We start from the raw sequence: 22,012 nt of genomic DNA on the forward strand, positions 1-22,012 counted from the left end.
GCCTTCTAGTGCATACTCTGGGGCCCTGGGTAACCCAAGTGCTCTTCTGTTGACTTCAGAATGGTCAGCATTAACTGATTGCCAGCAGTTTTGTGTCCCATACAATGTGCAGTCTTTACTTTGTTGTGTGTAAGATGTCGGTGTTTTCTGAATTTGCTGGTATTTTACTGATAGTTTTCTGGAATGTCTCTAAATCATGCAGTTCCAGCACATCTGAAAATGAATTGTATTTTCCTTACTGCTCTGTCATCTGCCAGTACTTAGAGAAATCTTGGGTGAGAAACTTGAATTTAGAAAACGCAGATACTAATGCTCTGTATGTGGATAATTAGTTATATAAGGTATGAAGTGTAACAGGCTCATGGTCCCCTGAGGCCTTGTGCCTCTCTTCCCTAAAGCAGGTGAGGTACATCCTGTACCCTTGGTGTCGTGAGCCATAGTGAAGGCGCCGTGGCTCCTCACTCAAGCTCCAACTCCAGCTGTCTCTTTCCAATTTTAGTAGGACATTGAATGCGACCTGCCAAAGCCATTGCTCAGATAAATACTTGTTTGTGAGAGAATCCTCAGGGAATGGGGAAAAGTATTATCAACATAGATTATAATAACATACTTGTAGAGAGTACTTACAATTTCTAACTCATTTGAAGACTTAATTTCTGTAATGGAATCATAAAGCTTTCTTGTCCAGTATTGATTTTTTTATTGTTTAAAGCATATGAGCTGCTTGCTAGCTAGACTGCTGCTTCAGCCCTACCATATTAGAGCAGGTCACTAATGTGTTGTAGAAACAGAAAACTAATGGCACAGAAACTAATGTGTTGTCTTCACCATCTGGTGTTCTGGTTTTTTTCCCTCTTGGAAAAGAAAGATAAGAGCCACTTGCTGGAGGTTTTTACAGGCTCTCTATTCCACAGAGATTAAACTTAATGGCATATGCTGACTCTTAATCCTGCACATTAATACAGGTTTGAACACAGTTGCTGAATGATAGGTGGTCTCACTCCAGCTGCTAAGGAGGTGATGCAAAGTAATGGAAGCAGAACTGGAGCATAAACTTTTGCAAACTGGTCTGAAAAAAAATCTGTTGCTTTCCATTGTCTTGCTCTCTGGGAATAAGAAGCTTTGCTAATTGCTTATAGGACTTTACCAAAGGAGGAGAAGAAATGGATGAGAGAGTGAGAAGGCTGCATTAGGAAGAAACAGGCAGGAAGGAAGAAAATTTCCTAAGCCATCTTCAAGGTGAGCATTCAAGTGAGGGGGACAAGGTGAATAAGAGTTTGGGTTCTTATTTTGGGGTTTTTCTTTTTTTGGATAAAACAGAAAAGGTGCTGGAATGGAGTCTGTTTGGCATTTCATATGTAATGTTCATGTGCAGGGCTGTACCTAGGCTTTAACTCTGTCTATGTTTCATGCTGTAATTGTTACCAGGATTTCTGAGAAGTGGGGCAGAGACATTCTGCTGATATTTTCTTTTGTCAGTTCTCCAGCTCTGAGCAGGCACATGTGTAGCTTAGCACTACTTGGATATATGTCTGCTCTCAGTAAATGGTTCAGGTAGGTGACAGTGGGTCAGATCCATCTGATCACGGTCCTCAGATAAATTTGGTCTTGTTATACCTTCTACGTTTGATTTTGACTTGTCTTTCATTGCAGAGCTGTGTGTGCTCGATCCTGCCCGTTGGAGGTGACATGAGCCTCAATGTTTCTGTATCGCTGTGTTGGGTGTGAGGTGCTTCTTGTTTGCTTTCTACTCTATGTTTAAAAGAACAGCTACATGTGATGCCGTCTGTACTGTCCAGATCTACTCGCAGAAGTTATTGCAATTTTATCTGTCTTGCTTTTTTTTCCTAATGCGTGAATGATGATGGATCTTCTGATGGGCTTTTCGCGCAGCGCAGCTCTTTAGGTCTGTGCAGCTCCCGGTCTCGCTCGTGTGCCCCGGGGCTGCCCGCGCCTCGGGCAGAGCCAGACCTCCTCACCGGGGAGGAACAAGCGCATGGGAGAGCTTTCCTGCTCGGCTCGGCGCTGGCCCGGGACAGATGCGGAGCGAGCGGGCGGTGCCGGGGCGGGCAGGGCCGGACGGGTTAAGGCGGCGCGGGGCGGGACGGGGCGCGAGCGAAGAGCGGGGCGGCGGGCCCGCTGTGCGCTGGAGGCGGCGGTTGCTGCTCCGCTCCGCTCGCTCCGCTCCGCACCGGGGGCTGCGGTGAGTGGGGCCGCGGGGGTGGGCGCGGCTGAGCCCCCCAGCAGCCGGGGCCGGGCGGCTCGGCCGCTCGGCGAAGGGGCAGCGTGGGAAACACGCTTGTCGGGGGGCCGGGCGAGGTCCGTGAAGACGAGCCGCTCCCACCAGTAATCGGGGGCATGGCAAAACTTTCCTGCAGTTCTGTAATAAACCTGCCGGAGCGGCCCCCGGGCGCGCCCACCGGCGAGGTACCGAGGAGCGGGAGCGGGGAGCGCGTCGGCGGAGCCGGCGGGGCAGAGCCCCGGGGAGCGCCGGTGCTGCCGGGGAGCGCCGGTGCTGCCGCTCTGCCCCGGCGCGGTGCATGCGAACGTGTGTATGCATGTACAAAAACAGAGGTACTTCCTGGATGTATACACGTGAGCTTCCATACGTCTGAGATCCCGTTTGCACACCTCTGGATGCGCGTGTGCCGTGCCGTGCCCTGCTGGGGCGCGGGCAGCTGGTACGTACCGCGGGGGGCTGGCACAGGCTCTTCTCGGAGGTGGTTTTTTTAATAAGGCTTCCTAATCTATGCAATACACCGAAAAAATACACTGCCGTTATTTAGCACTATATCTTTCGATTAATTCTTTCCCTTAAGGAAAAAGGTCGGGAGGTGGGGGGAGTGAAGGAAGCACTTCTGTAGACTTGTTTTCAGAGGCCATGGATTTAGGTCTGTTCTCCCTTCTGTGATATGAACCTAGAAAGACATTTCTTTGTAGAGATTGGTAAGGTGCATTGCTGTAGCTTTGTTCTTTAAGCTGTGCTGAGTATATGGCTTCTTAGATGTCCTTATGGTCTTCTAAGAGGTGCAGTAGAAAGTACAACTCAAATCCAGTTATATGGTGAAAAATCTGATTTCACTAAGCTTATCTGTCTACTGAAAATAAAAGTAAAAGCAAACAAACAATTGAACAACCCCACAAAAAATCTGCACAATCAGTAAAGAAGCAGCAGCTCTTAGCAGCAAGTAAACCTGAAAAATGTATTTAGCTTTTTTCCCAGAATGCTAGATGAAAGTTTCAAACAGATTAGACTGGCTGTGTTCTTATCCTCCCGTACTACACTGATCATTAACCATTTCAGAACATTCTCCAGCATAGTCTTTATGCTATCAGATAATGAAATAAAATCTCTGATGTATAAGATTTGACACTGTAGAGAATATATTTCTCTTGTGTATTAGTGTTAAAGATTTACATACCTGCATTCTACTATTATACCATTAGGTTCATTTCCATGTCTCCAGCAAATATTTTTTTGACTTTGCCATTTCTACCAGTTCCACTGACATGTTAGCTGGCAAACCCAGGCTCTGAATCTGTTAACAGATCAGATACAATCAGGTGACTTGTTTTAATCAGCAGTTGTGTAATTCAGTTCCTCACGAGCTATGTGCTGAAAATAAACAGTAAAAGTTGACTTGGTTGGGACTGTGCTGAAAGTCTGTGACCTACAGTCACATTCTGTAGGTTTTGTGAAAGAAAGCTGATTTGTTGAATGGTAAAATGGAGCTGATAGCAATCAATGAGTGGACCTGGAAGTTCTGCAGAAATGGGAAACTTACTTTAGAAGCAGAACAGGTATTTTCTTCTAGGCATGTTTCACAATGCATAGGTTGTTCGAGTGACTTTTAAATATTTTAAATGCTGTGTCTGTTTCCGCATTATAGGATGACCTGCCAGCTCCTTCCAGAACCACACTTAAAGGAGACTAAATGAAGGCTTTGCAATGAAGTTTTTAGTTTGAACTCCATATATAGATTTAGTAAACCATAATTTCAGAAAGTCTTAAATTACCAAAGTCTGAATTCTAAACTTGTGGTTGCTAGTGAGTTACTTGCTATCTGTCCCTAACAACTTTCTGCAGTGGATCAGAGCTTCCAAAAGTAATTTAGTGTGGTAGAGCAGCTTAGTACTAAAGGGATTTCAGCAGCTGGGGCCCAGGGTTTGTAATACCTTGGTGGAGGTGCCCTTGTATCTCCGTGCTTCACAGTTCAGCTGTCAGTGTCAGTCTGTAGCAGTTTGCAGAGGAGCAGCACTGTCGCATACATGCACAGGGTGACACTTCTGTGCCCTGACAGTGATTTTTAAGCCTCTTATCAGACTGTGTGTACAGAGCACTGTGGTCTGTGGCTGGCGGTACTACTTCCTCTCTCTCCAAGTTTAAATATTTAGTCTTGAGATTCTATATTTTTGGTAGGTTTAATACTTTTCTTAAGACTCTTTTTTTGTACCCTCTAGCATTGGTATTTTATGCAGGACAAATGATAAATAAAAAAAAAATCTTAAATGTCTCCATCACGGAGATCTAAGAGTTGCCAAAGAATCATCTTGATTCCCTTTACCCCACCCCCTTCCTAGTCCAGAAGATGACACCATTAAAATGGACTCTTACTGGAAATATCTGGAACCATGCTGTAAGTATAAGTGGTGCTGTACTTTCCATCAAGGCTTGGAGAGAAAATGGATGGGGTGCTTTGCTCTCCTTATTCAAAAAGGTATTGAAGACCAAGGTAATGAGGTAATGCTGCTTGGGAGTGCTTGATTTGAGTTCAGGCAGTTATCTGAAATTTGGGATACTTAAGTTAAAATATATATATATACCCCCAACCAAAACCTCAAGTAGATTTGCTTAGTAATAAGTAAGTTCTCTGGATGAAAACTTACTCATTGAGCCTTATAGTTTTTTTACATTAATTTTTTTTCCTCCCAATTTTTAAAGCTGAATTTTAAAAACGTTTCTTAGAAAGTATATTCTCAGGTCCTTGAAGTGTACCATGTAGCATGCTGCTTCAAGTATAGGCAGTGCCTGCAGAATTTCTGTAATAAACAAAATGTAAAACAGTTACTTCTGAGATAACTTGTCTCTGTAAAACCTGTTAAATGAATGTTGGCTTCCATTGCATCCTCTAATAGTACCAGATAAAAAAAAGTTTTAGTTTAGATGGAGATATTTCTGCAGAACTTTGTGTTCTCTATGTTCTTCTTTTCAGTTTGTTTCTCTAAATTGATTCTGGTTATATTATCAATTAACTATTTAAGACAATTAAAAGTGAACTAGAATACTTACTTCACAAAAACTCCTCCTCACAGTTACATATTAACATTTTTGGCCTCAGCTGTGTTACACACCCTTTTCTGCACTGGTATTTCTTTCTAAGCTGAGGTGACCTGAATGGGTTTCTTGGGTTACTGTGCAATCACTTGGCTGTGTTTTCCTCCATGGCCATACACGTACTCAGGGTGTGGAGGGGAACAAGGAACCCATTCCCTTTCTGAACTAGTACTGTTTGTATATATAGCTTTGGCTGCCCAGCACTCTGACTTCCTTCTGCCTCTGCCTTCGTCTTGGGAATGAGGTGAGACAGAGCTTTTCAGTAATGCAGCACTTTTCAGTAAAGCAGCACTGGTGGTTTATCCATAAGAAGAGGATGGGACAGAGGGTGTTCGTGTCTGACTTTGGCACAGGGTGCAGGCAATCAAGTCCAGTGCTGCAGGGAGCCCATGGCAGGGGCTGCACAGGCAGCAAGCCTCCAGGCACTCCTTTTGTGCTGCTGTGTCAAGGACCATCTGCTGCTTGTAGGATGTTTAAAAAGCCTAAGCAGTATGTGCAGGTAGGCAATTGCTGCTGCTTGATCTTTCTCTGCAGTAACAGCTTGAATGCAAAGTGACTCTCTTTGTTCTGCCGCATATGCCTGTGATCAGCCAGCGTGATAAACTCAGCTTTCTGAAGAGCAACTTTTCTAGTAAGTTTCAAAATGTCATAGAGATCTGCATTTAATACCTCGTCCTTCTATTAGAGAAGGGGAGGCAGGGAGGAGAAGTGCTCAGGCAGAGCTGGCAGCCTGCCTGCTTTGCAGGCTGAGCCTGGGCACAGCTTGCTCCTCTGCCCTGTCCCACGGACCTGCCCAGACTGTACTGGCTTTGTGATCTCTCCTGTTCCAGAGTGTATCATTTTGGGTACTGAGCTGCCCTCAAATTCTGCACAGAGATTCCTGTGCTGGGTCAGGAGAACCGGCAGTAAATCAGGCTGGGGTTCTGCCTGGGCAAACATCCCTCCCTCTGCCCTAAGCTAACTTTCAGCCCTGCTGGAGGGCTTCACTGCTATTGTCCTCCTGTAGGTTCAGTCTTGCTCTATGGACTTTTCAGTCCATCTGCAAACTCAGCTTGAATCCTCTCACAGTAGCTTTCTGTGCCAACCTAGGCCTATCTGTTCCCTTCCTCATTTATACAGGAACAGGGCAGAAACCATCAAAGTCCCCCAAACTGACGCCAACCCTTCAATAAAGTTGTGGCCAATATATTGAAACAACTTGGTTTTTAATGGACAGGAAAGAGGCAGAAAACCACAGGGGTGTGCCATGAATCACATTATGGCTTGCAGGCTAAATTTTATAATGACCTTCTCATTAAAATGCTATTTGTATTTTCCTTCAGAAATGTCTGGATTAATAATGAGTAACTCAACTTAGAGTTGATTTACAGGCCAGATTTAATTTTGAATCGAAGTGATTAAAAAGGTAATTTTAATCACAGTTTGGATCAGTAAAATCCTTGACTTAAATAACTGATATTAAATTTTATTCTAAGTATACAGATTTTTAGTAACTTTATTGAAGCAAACTAGATCCTAATTGAATAACAACCATTAAAATATATTAGCTTGCAACTAGCTGAACCTTTTGTCCAAAGCATTATTTAGGTGATATTTTATTTCACAAATTCTTTACTTAGACAGCTAGTGTAATATATTCCTACATATTCATGCAAATTCTTGACTTTAAGAATGGTGAAGAACGTATTCTGACTTGATATGAGTTACACTTACATAGAGGAATTTAAAATCAATTAAAACATTCAAGCTGTCATTAAGACAAACATTAAGATGTTATGGGTTAGGAAGAATTCTTAATGCATGCTTTTGCATTTGAAAGCAGTTTAACCGAAATCTCAAATCCTTTGAGATTTTTTGGAACAAAAGACTTTTTTCCCCCTCAGAAAAACAAACAAACAAAAAAAGCTTGAATGTTTACTCAGTGGTAGAGGACAACACACTTTACAGTCCATCAGTTTCTGATCTTTGTAGCCACTATGGGTGGAACTGAAGTAATTAAATAGATTGAAATAAAGAACCTTTTAGACAAGGGTATGCTTTTGCACTTGTAAAGGTTTGATGTATCTACCTGCAAGTGACTTATGGCAAGCTGTTAGTTCATCTCAGCTGTAGAATATGCACCATGTGATTACTGCTGGAGGTCTGTATGGTGGGATATGAAACACTGAGTGGCATGGAAGAGGCGAATGGAGATTGTTTGCTGTCCTTTCCCATAAAAACCCAAGAACTATTAAGCTCATGAGAACCAATTTCAAAGCAAAAGAAGGCAGTTCTTCATAAAGTAAGTATCAGACTGGGAAGTTCTCTGCTGCAGACTCTAGGAGACTCTTTTGCCTTTATTAGTCTAGACTGACAAGTTTAGCTGTTTTTCAACTAACATTGAACAGCATTTTGCCTGATACTCAAATTTTTGTGTACTAAATAAATAGATCTGAAATATGTAATATTTAAGGGTCCTTTTTTTTTTTTCTTCTGAAGTTTAAACCTGTCCTGACAAACATCTCTGTTTTGCTGCAGAAGAGAAGACCTGGAGTAGAAAGTGCTGCAAGGACACGTGACATGCCAAGAAATATGGGACATCCTGTCACTCATCTTATGCCTGGTGTGGACTTGGGCAGGATCACTGAGGATTCATCTGCATAGCTCTGTCATGACTACACAGCTCCCTTGAGACCAGGCTAATTCTGCTGGAAGGACTTAAAATGAAGGTGTGAAGTAAACCACTGTCTGCAAGGCCCCTGGCCTTATAAGTGCTTTCTGTGCCCATGCTGGTACAGACAGCCAAGGGCTGCTTTTCTGCTCGGAAAGACTGGGATGTAAAGGAGCTGCTGTTTTGATGCAGCTTCCATGTGGAAATCTCCACGGACTGCCCTGTGATCCTGAGACCTCAGCTGGATGCTTCTCTTCTCCTCCTTGCCTTACCTCAACACCTTAAGTGATCTCTTTCGAAATCATTTGTCATTTGAGCTCTGCTGTGTGACAGTGAGTGTTTGTAGTATGGTTATTTTGGTGAAGAATTATGGATGTATAAATATTTTTTTTCTTTGGGTACTACTTCAAATGAGGATGAGGTCTCAATAAGCTGAAGTATTTAGAATAAGTTTGTAGTTGATATTTTGGATTTCTTTAGGCTTTTCTCCAGATGAGATACAAAAGGCGTCTGCAGATTTCTTTACTCTCCTGTCACTGCAAGCAAGAGATTCACCTGTTGAGATGATTACACAGTAAGATACAACATGTTCAGAAAACCTTCCCTATAATTTTCACAGGTTTTTGTTTGGTTGGGTTTTTTTTTTACCCTGCCATTCTTGCCCAAAATGTTGCTTCTATTTGCAGGCATTTGGGCTGTTCTGTAAAAGCTTCATGTCAAGCTCAGCAAGTCCTTTACTGCCTTGGTGGGTTAGAGCAGAGCCATCCTGGCTGGCAGTGTTCCCAGCTCTCTGCTGCTTCAGTAGCTGTTGCCTGCAGCTCCTTAGGGGCTTCTGGTCACTTACAGACTGAATTTGACTTTTGAGTACTTCCTAGGCGAGAATGGAGAATGTACTGACTGCTTAACTCTCCCATATTGCCCTGAACAGGGAGCAGTAGGCATTGAATTCCAGTTGACTATTGCAGTGGATCTGCATTGCTGAGGCTTTTTTATTTTTAGATGGAGGGATACTCTATAATATTTCAGCAAAAGGGATGATTTACTTGTTTCCTTCCACTTCTTGTCCTTAAGTAATTGTTCTTAGTTCGACTATACTTAAATTTTATGCTTTAAGTAATATATTCCTTCATTTAAAAGTGTCTGGCTAGGTTCTTGAGGATAATGGGCAACAGTGACAAGTGGCCTGCTTTCATGTTAACTACTAGGGTGGGAATCAAGAAAAGTCAAGAAAAAAAAGGCTGAGCTATTTCAGAAAAATTAAATATTAAATAAGATATCACTTTGCTGAAAGTATTAATTATGGAATAGTGTCATTTGATTTAAAATTAGGTAATGTAAATATTACATGAGAGAAATAACACAAGTAGCATAACATAAATGACAAAAGATGAATCTTTTTAGCTTAAAGCTTGGAAGGAACCTTTAATATAAAAATGGCATGTTACGTAGCCTGCTGGAGATTGTTTAATATCCTTCCCCGTCCCTGGAGAGATAAGATATAACTGTAAAATAACCACAGCGTAATAATAGACTAAGTGAACCTGATGTTTATCTGTCATCAGTTCTAGCTGCAGAGGTGTAAAGCGTATGCTTTTTGTATCTTTCTGCCTGTAACTGCTTCTTCTAGGTTTTTTGGTGGGGTTTTTTTTTTCCGGCACTACTTAGTCTGTCACTCTGGCACTCATGATGGCCTGAGGCTCACGAGGAGCTTTACAAAAGCTATTAGCTTTGCTGCCTCTCCTGAAACTTTGTATCCCTGTACTTCCTCCTGTCTGTCCTTACAGTCAGACAGGTTTGCCACTCTGTATAATATCTAACATGATTAGGATCTTGTGCCCTGGCTGCATTCCTGGGTTTTGCTAAAACTATACTGTATCTATTAATGGAGTAATTGTTAAAACCCTTATTCAGATGCTGGCAACGAATGTGAGGGCCAGTGACAGTCAGACACAAACTCTGCCTACTAGGCTGTGAGACCCTGCATATGGTCCAGCAACCATGAGTAATTGCTGTCAGGTCTCCTGTGTAAATTAGTCCAAGTTCAGTTTGGTTCATAATAAAGGCAGTGAAACTGCCAAGGCAGCTGACATTGACCTTGCCAGAGTAGCTAAAGTGTGATGTAATCTGGAACTCAGACTCCCCTTTCCATTACCATGTTTAATAGCCCTGTGTCCAAGATAGTGCTGAGTATAAACTCCAGCACTACTGCTGTTTCTGGGCTTGCTTTATCCTGCGGTTGGGTGTGGAATTGGGTTTTGGTTTTGAAGACAACTGGGCTATGTGGCACTCACAGGGCTCTGGGTTTACAGGCCAGTAAAATAATCCCTGACTTTAGAATAGTCTAATATCTAGAATATATTTTTCCCTTTTCAGCATATTTGCTTAAATCCTCCAGTAGTAAATAGTAGGCATCTGCTCAGAATATATATGCCTGTAGTATCTTATATACTTTTTTTACATTTATTAATATATAATTAAAACCAAAAAAATATTTTTCCAGTAATAGGCCTTTTATTGCTTAGTCAGTAAAATGGAAGAGTTATGATTTATGCTTCCTTGTCCTGACTGGATACACTAAGAAATGGAAATAATGATGGGGCTGTGGCTCAAACATGGGATTTTACAGTAAGAATGGCTTGGCTGTTGCTCAGATTTTCTCTGTGACCTCTAGAAAGTCACTTTTAACCTCTTAACTTCCCCTTTGTTGCCTGTACAGTATGACTGCTAGTGCAAAGGAACTGTGCTGGGGTTTTGTAAGCTGGTGAGTCTTTTAAAAATTCCTTACTCATCCAAGCATCATGCACTGTGGTCCTCCATTGGGGAGAATATTTTCTTCTGCATCGACCCTGTGCAGTTTGAATTTTTACTGAAGGCCTCAAGACATCTACCCTCTCATGTCCCTGTCACAACCCCTTGTGCACCCAGAAAGAAGCTGTTAGGTGTGGTGATTGAAGCAAGGACTTTTCCCTAATTGTTAACCCTTCTTTCTTTTTACCCTCCACACTTCCTAGGATGCAGGGGCTCTAATCCAGGATGAATGAATGCTACTATGATAAGCGCATGGACTTCTTCTATAACAAGACAAAGACGGACACAGCAGATGAGTGGACAGGGCCACAGCTCATTGTTGTTCTGTGTTTTGGGACGTTCTTCTGCCTCTTCATTTTTATTTCAAATTCATTGGTCATAGCAGCTGTGGTCAAGAACAAGAGGTTTCATTTTCCCTTTTACTACCTTTTGGCCAACTTAGCTGCTGCAGACTTCTTTGCTGGAATTGCCTATGTCTTCTTGATGTTCAACACTGGCCCAGTGTCCAAGACATTAACTGTTAACCGCTGGTTTTTGCGTCAGGGTCTCCTGGACACCAGCCTGACGGCTTCCCTGGTGAATCTCCTCGTCATAGCTGTTGAGCGGCACATGTCAATAATGCGGATGAAGATCCACAGTAACCTCACAAAGAAGAGAGTCACCTTTCTAATTATATCAATTTGGGCCATTGCTATTTTCATGGGTGCTGTTCCTACCCTGGGTTGGAACTGCCTCTGTGACATTACTGTCTGCTCATCCCTGGCACCTATTTACAGCAGAAGTTACCTGGTATTCTGGAGTGTCTTAAACCTGGTTGTCTTCTTCATTATGGTGGTGGTTTACATAAGAATCTACATGTACGTCCAGAGGAAGACTAATGTCTTGTCATCACACACTAGTGGATCCATTAGCCGTAGGAAAACCCCTGTGAAGCTCATGAAGACTGTCATGACTGTCTTAGGTAAGAGATGACAAACCATGGTGTGGCAGGCTGGCAGTGCCAGTGGATGGGTTCGTGTTGATTTGGTTTAGCTGCCTTTTTTTTTTTTTTTTTTGAACAAACAAAAATCCCTCAGCCCTCATGATGGAAAAAACCCTCACTGAACTTTAAAGTGCTGGAGGCATTTAAACTGTTTGCTTTAGATAGTAAAATAGCTCTTCCACTAAGCAGAAACACAGAGTAGAGGACTGGTCAACACATAGAAGAAAAGTGTCTCTCTTGTGTAGGCACCTTGTTACAAAACACTAATTGTGTTGTTTGTTTTTTGGTTTTTTGAGGAGGGAGATAAAAAATCACTTTGGAGGAAGGCTTCTGAAGATTCACAACTACATAGAAGAACATTTTCAAAGTTATGTTCTTTAATATTTGCACAAGGCCGTAAGCCCTAAGGTTGGATGTTGGTAGTTATCTTTGCACATCTTTATCTTGGCTGTTTCCTGAACATAGAAACTTCTTCCCCCTAGAAATGCATCTTCCTTGGGTAAAGGAGAGGATGCCTGATGAAAGGAGAGGATGCCTGATGGGTCTGTGATTTTGACAGAGATTTGCTTTGCAACGGGAAGATTCACCTTCATTCTGTGTATATTGCACAGTGTAAAATATTTTCAGATGACGATGATACAGTATAACCTTAGATCTCTAAATCATAACATGAGATTTGACCTGGATTCTGCCCTAGAGGCCCTGTTGGTACTTGAGCAACTCAGATCAGTTCCTCAGCTAGTTGCAATGTAGCTGTGTATTATATTAGAGGTGGACAGAGTAGGCAACTGATTGTTGGAACAAATACCAGCTGTAGCAGTCGGTTTTCTCCAGAATGACTTGAATCTGAACAGGATGTTTTCTGGAAACCAGGCATGATGTGAGCAGGGCTTGTGCAGCTCACTGCAGGTGGAACTGCGGGTGCACCAGGACATTTGTGAAGCTGGGCCCTGGTGGTGGGTGACTCTAAAACCACAAATACGGCTTTACTGCTCTGACAACTCTTTCTGATGTTGTATGACCAGTATAGGAAACCTGGAGCTTTTGGGAAAGCTGGTGTCCACGACTGGGACAGAATTATGTTGTACTGCAGCATGGTAGTGCTAGAGAGCTCTGGGAGAACAGTGTAATTTTTCATGGAGGTAGGAGTTGCCAGGGTAGGATGTTCAGGTTGAAGACACTTTCTTTCCCTTGTGGTTTTTGGATGCTGTTTGCACAGTCTGGTGTCTGATTTTATTATTTTCTTCTGAAATAATAGTGCTGTAATATACAACACCTTTGTCTACCAAATGGTGTTTTAAAATGCTGTAGAAGCTGAAATCACTTAAACTGACCTTGGAAAAGAAAGTGGACTGATGGTTCAAACAAGTACAAGGTTCTCACTTATACTTCTGTGTCTTTTGAAGCTGGCCTGTCCACTACCAGAGTCTTTCCTTTCTAAATCCCTCCACAGCTGTTCTTCCTTTTTTCCCCCCTTGATTTTATGGCATCTATAGAGAGTCAGTTTGGTGGTTGTTCCTGCCCCCTGCCCTTGACTTGCAGGGGCAAGACCGGAGTCTTTTGCCCCACTGAACCTCTCATGCAGTGAAACCTAAACCATCCACCCTGAAGGAGAAAATTTGTCAAAAAAACTCTGAATTGCTCCAAATATGATCCTGCTCTAATGCATAAGCATCGAGTAGACTGTAGTTAACTACTGCATTGGAAAGAGACAGAAAACAGCACTTTTAAAAAGCAGTTCTCTGAGCATTTCTGTTGAAGGCAGAACTGCACCCAGCCAGCTGACATGGGAGCTGGAGGGACAGGGATGGTGGCTGCTGTTTGCTCATCCCTTGTGGTCCTATAGCCTGTGGCAAGCCTTCAGTGCTCTTTGTGCTGCTGTGTGGAAATAAATCCCAGTTTAAAAGTAGTTTTCAACTTAATCTTTCTTTTATTAGGGGGTGGAGCCTTAGGACTATGAGTTGATTTGAAGTTCAGCATTAGCTTCCCCTTACTCACAGAATAAGGCTTCTCAGCTACGAAATTAAACTATAATTCAGGCAAAGCATTGAATGATATTGTGTACTGGGCGAGGCAAATTTAACTTAGAAAGCCTGAGTGCTACTTCAGAGAGCATAATTTTGTAGATTTACTTTATCAGTCAGAAACAAAACCAAAAGGGAGCCTGCTTCGACAAAGAAGTGGAATTAGTGCCCATGTTGCTGGGTGTACAATCTAATCCAAGCTCCTGTGTCAGAGGAAGTGTATCTTCGCATGTTCCTTCATATCAATTCTCCAAATTTTGACTCTGAGAGGCTTTTTACAAACATTTTTATAATCATTTGTTTCTAAGAATGAGAACTTATTTTTTTAAACAGTTTGAAATGTGCTCTACTGTCCAAGTCATTCAAGCACAGTGTGCAAAAACCAAATAGTGTGTTTTCTGGACTTCCCAATTGCCACAGGAGTCACCAAGTGACCAAGGTGATTCTTGCAAAATTCTGCTTACATCCACTGATGCAACAGCCTACAGCTATATGCAGCACGTGGGTTTTGCCCAAAGCAGTTATTTTTAATGACTTGTTCCAAAACATCTGAAAATGCTTTGGAGTACATGCCTGATACAGTCTTCACTAAAAGCCTATTCCAAAATGCTGTGCTGGATAAAGCATGATAAAACCCAACATTCTTATTCATGTGCTCTATTGGTTTTATGGGATATTCAGGACAAAATCCAGCTGCCCTACTGCTGTATGGAAGGAGGCTGTGTGTAGCTGGGTGCTGCTGGCATACTCCTTCTCCGAGCCTCTTCCACCTCCTTCCTTGGGAAGGCTGGACTGGGCTGCCCCTCCAGCAAAACATTCCTGTCCTCTCTAGTTGTTCTCCTCCCGTGGCCCTACATTTAAGAGTTAGGGGAATTAAGATTTCCATGTGACTTCATGAATTCATGGTGATCACAGCTGCAGGTGGCTTTTTGCACCACCCCTTACGCTCGGATGGCCCCTTCCAGAGGCTGGGAGTCAAGTCCCTGTCATCTGCGTATTTCTGCCATAATCCTTAAAGTAGTCCATTATAGCGTAAGAGTAAGGCTTTCTCTTTGGCATGCTGAACCACAGGTGGTTATCTAGTTAAACTGGAAGATGTGAAACCTAGCAAAAGGGGCTAAAATGCTCTTGGGCTGACCTTGTGGCATAATCCCAGCTAAGCCTGTGACTGTAGCTTTGAAGAAAGGTGGCTGCAGGTATGCAGGTATGTGATTTTCAGGTGGTTGTGTATGTGGTAGCTCCTCTGAACCTGGCAGTGAGGTTCCTGCTGAAATAGCAGCTTTGGGGTGGATGATTTTCAGTTTCAGTGAAATTATAGTTTAATTGGTAACTTGCTGTTTTAACTTGGTCGCACATGTGGCAAAGGCAGCTGGAAGCTACTGTGCTTTTTTTTTTCCTCTCAGCATTGGCATGCTCAGGGACGGCTTTGATGTGCTGGATTTTATGAAATGATGCTGTTGAAGCATCAGTAGTTCTCCCAGATCCACAGGAATTAATTTTCAAGCAGAAATTATGTAATCTACAGGAAGATCTATGGTTAAATCTAATGGAAATCCTCAAACTAACCTTGAGGCATCGTGACACCTGATCTCCCATAATCTGGTGCAAAGACTCAGAGTTGTTCTTCTAATCCATGTTGCAACCAGGCTGTATTTCATGTCACTTCTGTGAATTTTAAAGAGTCCCAGGAGTTAAATTATTTTTGGGGTGTGGCTCTTTTTCAGGGAGAGGAGCTCCTGTGGGATAAATAGTCTGCAAACCAGAGAATCACCAAAGGGCCAAGACAAAGGTATATTTTTATGCTTAACCATGGTTCCCTCTGAAAACTTGGTGGTAAAAATAACAAAATCTGAGCAAGGCTGTGAGTCTAAGACATGCCTTGCTTTCATCTCAGTAGTGCTAAGAGCAGGGTGTGAATCACTTGTGTTGTCTCCATAGGCAGCAAAATGTATTTTTGGAGTGAAAGCAACAGCCTCGTGAAAACATTAGCCAGTAACTTGGACACTGTCACTGCATTGCCCCTGTCCTTGTCTTCAGTCATGGGAAATATGCAGAGAGATGTCTGTAGATGCCTTTTATCTTCCCTTACTTTTGTAGCTGAAACCTTTTATGGTTTTGCTTATATAGACAGAGGTATATCCTCGGAGTTCATGGGCTAATCCTGCCTGCAATCTTGGAATTTTGTTTGAAGGAGAGATTTCTGTGTCTCTTGTTAAATGTGGCTTTTGGGGTCTCTTTCATCTCCTGGTAACTTCCATAAAAACAGGGTTGGACCTTGGATGCTTTGTGGTACGAGTGGTCAAAATGCTTTCAGTGCCTGTTTTAAGGCAGGTTTGTTACCATCTCAATTTCTGCATGGAGCTGGTGTATCGGCAGCTCTGCCAGTGACCCTTGGTAGTAGTGAAAGCTTTATGTCCAAATACTTGCCAAGACACTTAACTGGGCACAGTATTGTCTGGGTGGTTGGATTCCAGTGCTTGTTAAACCTGATGGGATTTGCTGGTGAAGCCCAGGGCAATAAATCAGTGCAGTGTTTTCTGCATTGTAAACTGTGAGAGAGCTGGTGTCACAACTGCTTACTCAGCACACAGGAGCCAAACCAGTGTGTAGTACAGAGACTGACCAGGGAAAACAAGTGTTGTGGTAGCAGCATTCACTCCCCATGCCAGTGGGCAATGGAGGAATGTTACTGATGTTAACCAGTATCTCAAAACTAACACTATGAAATTAGTGCTTAGCATCACAAAAATCTTGGAACAGCAGAGTAGAAAATTCAGTTTCTGAAGGAAGTGGTCTCTTGCCTTTCTGTTCGGTATTGCCTAGAACAGAGTAAATCGGTTGGTTGAGTTTTGTCTGGAGTCCAGGAGCACAGATTTGCAGCAAAATCCATGATACCCTGTCCTGGATACATTTTTCAGCAATCCTAATGCTTACTAAGTCACACAAATTCACTTTATATACCATTATGACCTGCCCATCAGATGGGCAGTCTGTTCAAGTCCTCGATGGGGAGAAGTGTGCAGTGCTGCTGACACTGGCCTGTGTGTGCAGCACAGCTGATGGGTTGGCTGAGATGCTGCTGAGTACTGGCTCTGGCACTGCTGGGGTCCTGCTGTAATCCAGGCTGCCCTCTCACTGCTTGCTTGCACAGCTGGGATATGGGAATATCAGCAGCTTTAAAAAAAATGAAGTGGGCTTGCTTGACCTACCAAAATTGTTGAACAGATACCCACACCCACAAGAAGAGCTTTTTAGTGTGTAGCTGCTATCATACTTATTTGTTGGATTATTTTCTTCAAGCCCCAAAATGGGGAAACTGCTGTGATAAGTGATTGGAATTTCCTCAGCACATTGTTCAAACTGTGACTGTTGGGCAGAGTTGTAATTTTCTATTTCTGTATGTCAGACAGCAATTGTGGCTTGTGCTAAGTTAGTATTATCATGCATATGGCTACTCATTCCCTGGACTGTGGGTGAGGGATCACGGGGTGCAGTGCAGGGGGGAGACCAGGGGGCAGATGGGGCAGTCCAGGTCCCCTCTCCAACTCGTGGCCAATGTCTGCATTTGGTAGCCATGTGCCCCCTCCCCACCCATCCTGCCCACACCCCTGTACTTATGGCGGTGGTGTGCAGGAACATGGGAAGATGCAAATGCAATATAGAACTTCCTTCTAAGCTGTGGGTTTTATGCTTTCTTCATGTTGTCTTCCGTCAAGATCTCTTCTCCCTTCTTTCTCCTTTATTTTTTTTCTTTTTTTTTTTTTTTGAGGGGCTACTGGGAGAGGAGTGTGTTGTCCTGCTTTGTCTTCCAGCTTTTATTATCACATTGTTTCTCGCAGGGGCTGTTGTCATTCCTGCCTTGCAGCTGAAACACAAGATCTCTGCTCCTCCTGAGCTTGTCCTGCAGTTTCTTGCTATGTTTTGGGGAAATGCCTCTATTGCAGAGTTTTCTTCTTTCCCCACCACTGTATACTTACTTCCTCATCCTTTTTGTGTTTGGTTCCTCCCCCCCACCCCCTTCATTTCTGTGCTGTAACTGCTACATCCTTTAGTTCACTTTTGCTAACTCATCTATTTGCTTTCTTCTCTTTTTTCATGTGTAACTGAATTTTTTTCTTACATCTGAGTTGTTGAGTCTCAAGTACCCAACATGCAGAGCCTGGGAGGGGTCAGTGGAAGGAGGTGGGCTCTGTTCTGACCAGGGAGCCAGCAGTGCTTGTGTATTGCAGGCAGTGGCATGCATCCTACACTAGCTGTGGGTTTCCAGCTACAGCTGTAGTGTGACAGAAGACTTGTCTCTTGGGATCATATCGTGGGTGGTGATGGAAGTGAACCACTTGGTATTTTCTCCTTCAGCACACGAGAGACATGAAGAGAGGAAGTTTGTGTTCGAGTGCAGTTCTCTGCTTGTAAATGCTCGAGCTCTTGTTTATTTATCAGCATGGATAAATCCCTGTTGTGATGACCTTTTCCCACTTGTGTTTGAGGTGATGCTGTCAGCAGCTGGGTTCTTGCTCCCTGTGGTCTTCTGAGAGCTGCCCTGCCTCCTGTCCAGGGCTTGGCAGAGGAGCTGTAGTAGATATAATTTTGCTACTGTCATTAGAATTTTGTCCTCTCTTGCTTTTAGCATTTTTGTGTAGAATTTTGATGAACTCAATAATCTTGTAAGATGCAAAACATTCCAAACCCCTAAAAGTCTGAAGTCAGGTTTGGTTTTCTTTCTTTGTCTCCTTTATTTCTAGGTGCCTTTGTTGTCTGCTGGACACCTGGCCTGGTCGTCTTACTGCTTGATGGTCTGAACTGTACCTACTGTGGGATTCAGAATGTTAAAAGATGGTTTCTTCTCCTGGCCCTGTTGAACTCTGTCATGAATCCAATAATTTATTCATACAAAGATGATGAGATGTGGGCTACCATGAAAAGGATGATTTTCTGCTCCTCTGAGGATAAGAGTCAGGACAGACGCTCATCTCGGATCCCCTCAACAGTTCTCTGCAGGAGCACGGATACCTCAGGGCACTACATTGAAGATGGCATTATTCAAGGAACAATCTGTGGAAAAGGAGATCTTGGTAACAAAGGAAACTCCTGAGCTATGCAAAGAACTGACTTGGCTGCAAAAGGAGAGGGGGAAGGGAGAGGCTTTGTAAGAGAAGATTGACTGGCAAAGCTAGTAAACAATATATCCACTTTGTTCCAGAGCCTCAACTCCAGTGTTAACAAAAGTTCTTATAAATAATTGCCTGATGGAAAAACACTTTGTAATGAAGAAAACTTTCTGTGCTGCCATCTTTCTCCTTTTTTTCTTTTAAGTACATGAAATTGTTTTTTCATGTGAACGGAATAAATACCTCTCTGAGACTTCTTGTGCATGGAAGCAAGATGTAAGCAATGTACTAAGACCCTCCTTAAGCTCCTACGGAGAAAATAAACCTGCCTGACTGTGCAGGTTTGGCATTCATTGAGTATTTATGCTTTGAACAGTTTCTGTGTATCTTGAGAAGGATTGTAGGCTTGGTTGGACAGAATCGTGACCTGTTTTCTTGGTTTATGAAGTTCATGAAATAGTTCATGCTTACTTTCTTCTTCTTCCTCCATATCTTGCTTTCAAAATAGATACTTTGATGGTTTATTAAAGCCATGCCAGAAACCTGGCTGTGATGGGATAGCCAGACCAGACATCAGAGTGTGTGAGTATGTCTGACTGTGGATTGTCAGGATCTGAGAGTACAGAAAGCACAAAAGCCATTATTACTTCCGTAGTGGGGTGAGTGCTGCAAGGGGAGACATTGCACTCTCTGCTGCTGTTGTGTAGGCAGGTGTTGAGGGTGGGTTAACAGAAAAGCAGTGAGGCTCATGATGCTCATTTCTTACTTCCTCAGATAATATCAAATGGGTGTGCTCACTCTTCTTTACCTGCTGTGCCGCTGAGAGAAATGAGATCCAAAACTCTGTTTTACTAGGGTGAACTTTTAAGGGAAGTTTAAATACACATATATACAGGTCCAATCAGCTACTTAAAATAGAAATTAATTTACAGAAAAAAAAAAGCCTGAAACCAATTAAAACCCCTATAAGAGTACAGTATGCATTGGTTGTCAGACCTTGTCTGGACCACATTTAACCTCCAATTTGCAAACAGATCTTACTGGAACAGGTACTTGAGGAAGAGGCCATGAAACAGTGAGCAATGAAGGGCATTCAGCATCGTGACTAATCAAATCTAGCACTGGTGAAGCCACAACCCAAACAGCTGAAGTTCTGACTCATGGAGTATGCTCTAAGGGAGGATCCAGCAATATAAAGCTCTAGGGTAAACTTTTAAAATTTAAACTTTTAAATTAAAAATTGGATTGTAGATTTCTCGGTACTCTAAAAACCTGGCTCCTGCTGTCTGGTTTCAGCAGCAGTGAGCTCCCTGTCTTAATTTCAAAAGGAGTTACTTGATTTGCCTCCTAGAGAAAATGTAATCCATGGTAGTAAGGGAGGTGACCACAACCAGAGGTCACTTTGAAAAGTTTTGGAAATTTTGACCACTTGGAATTGCCAGAAAACAACACCAAGAGCATATTGTATGAAGCTGAAAGTCAGCTGTGATTTGGACAAATTCCTCCTCTGGTGCAACTTGAATGTGGATATCTGGACTGTGTGGGTCAAAAGAGAACCAGCACTTGGCACAAAGGCCAAGTAGTGGATTTGTAGAATGCACTGGGGGATTTCATAGCAGCCCTTAGCTTACAAACACAGCAAGGCTCTGTTTGGAGAGCTCTCCCAAAACATGCATTATCTCATAGGGATGTGGCCCAGTATTCAAGGTAGATGCTGTATGAGTAATGCTAAAAACCTTTACACGTTTTTTGCCATTATAATGCAATTTTCTTGTGCAAATACTACTTCACTGCTTTGGTGTTTTGAAAAGTATGTAAAATGGTGCTTTGTAGAGGCAGTGGTGTGGTGGGTTGACTCTGGCTGGAGACCAGGTGCCCACCAAAGCTGCTCCATCACTCCTCTCTTCACTGGACAGGAGAGAGAAAATATAAAAAAAGGACAGGGAGAGATTGATCACTAATTACAGACTTGGCTTGGGGCAAAATTAAATTATTACTAATCAAATCAGAGTAGTATAATGAGAAATAAAACCAAATCTTAAAAATACTTTCCTCCCATCCCTCCCTTCTTCCCAGGCTTACCTTTACTCCTGATCTTCACTATCTTCATCCCACAATGGTGCAGGGGGACAGAGAATGTATCAGTTCATCAGTCTCTGCCACTTCTTCCTCCTCATGGTGAGGATTCCTCACCCTCCTGCCCTGCTCCATTATGGGACCCTTCTTACAGTTCTCCATGAACTTCTCCAATGTGAGTTCTTCCCACAGGCTGCAGTTCTTCACAAACCGCTCCAGTGTGGCTCCCTGCCATGGGATGCAGTCTTTCAGAACAGGCTGTTCCAGTGTGAGTTCCCTGTGGGATCACAAGTCCTGACATCAAACCTGCTCCAGCATGGGCTTTTCATGTGATCACAGCCTCCTCTGGGCATTCCCCTGCTCCAGCACGGGCTCCTCCACAGGCTGTAGGTAGCTATCTGCTCCACCATGGCCTCCAAGGCAGGGGCACGGCTGTCTCACCATAGTTTGCACCACAGGCTCCAGGGCAATCTCTGCTCTGGTGTGTGGAGCACCTTCTCTGCCTCCTTCCTCACTGACCTTGGTGTTGACACTGTGGTTTCTCTCCTCTCTTCAGCTGCTGTTGCACAAGTTTTTTTCACCTGTCTTAAATACGTTATCCCAGAGGTGCTTCCACTGCCGCTGTTGGACTCAGCTTTGGCCAGTGGTGGGTCTGTCTTGGAGCCGGCTGGCATTGGCTCTGTCAGGAATAGGGGAAGCTTCTAATGTCTTCTCACAAAAGCCACCACTGTAGCCCTCTCTGCTACCAAAAGCTTGCCATGCAAACCCAACACAGGTGGCATTGCCAGGGTGTAGCATGTCCCTACAGCTACCTGCAGTGTACAGTTTGTCTTAGCTAGGCTGAAGCTCTGTATGCAAAGCTAATGGAAAATAAAATGCTGCTTCAAAATAAAATTCTTGTTTTGTTTCCTGTTTGAATGGTGATTGAACACCATTGATGGGGAAATGTTGTTTCATGTTACCATGTGGCAGGGGTAGGAGTGGGGGATGTTTTAATAAAATTTTCATGTTTACTAGCAATACTAAGCA

The 22,012-nt window shown here is 43.1% G+C and overlaps 1 protein-coding gene across 3 annotated transcripts; it reads left to right on the top strand.

Annotated features, from left to right (window-relative positions):
* Positions 1–2,565: 2,565 nt before the first annotated feature.
* On the top strand, positions 2,566–19,265 carry LPAR3 (lysophosphatidic acid receptor 3). 3 transcript variants are annotated; one of them, XM_008921924.3, is made up of 4 exons: positions 2,566–2,681; positions 7,853–8,317; positions 10,997–11,754; positions 18,542–19,265. In XM_008921924.3, exons 3-4 carry the CDS (start codon positions 11,019–11,021, stop codon positions 18,889–18,891), a joined length of 1,086 nt encoding a protein of 361 aa, XP_008920172.2. In that variant the 5' UTR covers positions 2,566–2,681; positions 7,853–8,317; positions 10,997–11,018; the 3' UTR covers positions 18,892–19,265. The 3 variants fall into 3 exon arrangements, with proteins under 3 accessions (XP_008920172.2, XP_017927737.1, XP_017927738.1); XM_018072248.2 differs by having other exon boundaries at positions 7,853–8,043; XM_018072249.1 differs by lacking the exons at positions 2,566–2,681; positions 7,853–8,317 and adding an exon at positions 10,696–10,746.
* Positions 19,266–22,012: the final 2,747 nt, after the last annotated feature.

This window comes from Manacus vitellinus, unplaced genomic scaffold (assembly GCF_001715985.3).
Source record: "Manacus vitellinus isolate BGI_N305 unplaced genomic scaffold, ASM171598v3 scaffold_21_pilon, whole genome shotgun sequence".
Lineage (NCBI taxonomy): Eukaryota > Metazoa > Chordata > Aves > Passeriformes > Pipridae > Manacus > Manacus vitellinus.

What these genes read in the sequence shown, in the direction of transcription:
- LPAR3 (XM_008921924.3), top strand. Translation starts at nt 11,019, where the DNA reads ATGAATGAATGCTACTATGATAAGCGCATGGACTTCTTCTATAACAAG. An exon ending in GACTGTCATGACTGTCTTAG is followed by an intron (nt 11,755 to 18,541) that starts GTAAGAGATGAC and finishes CTTTATTTCTAG; the next exon opens with GTGCCTTTGTTGTCTGCTGG.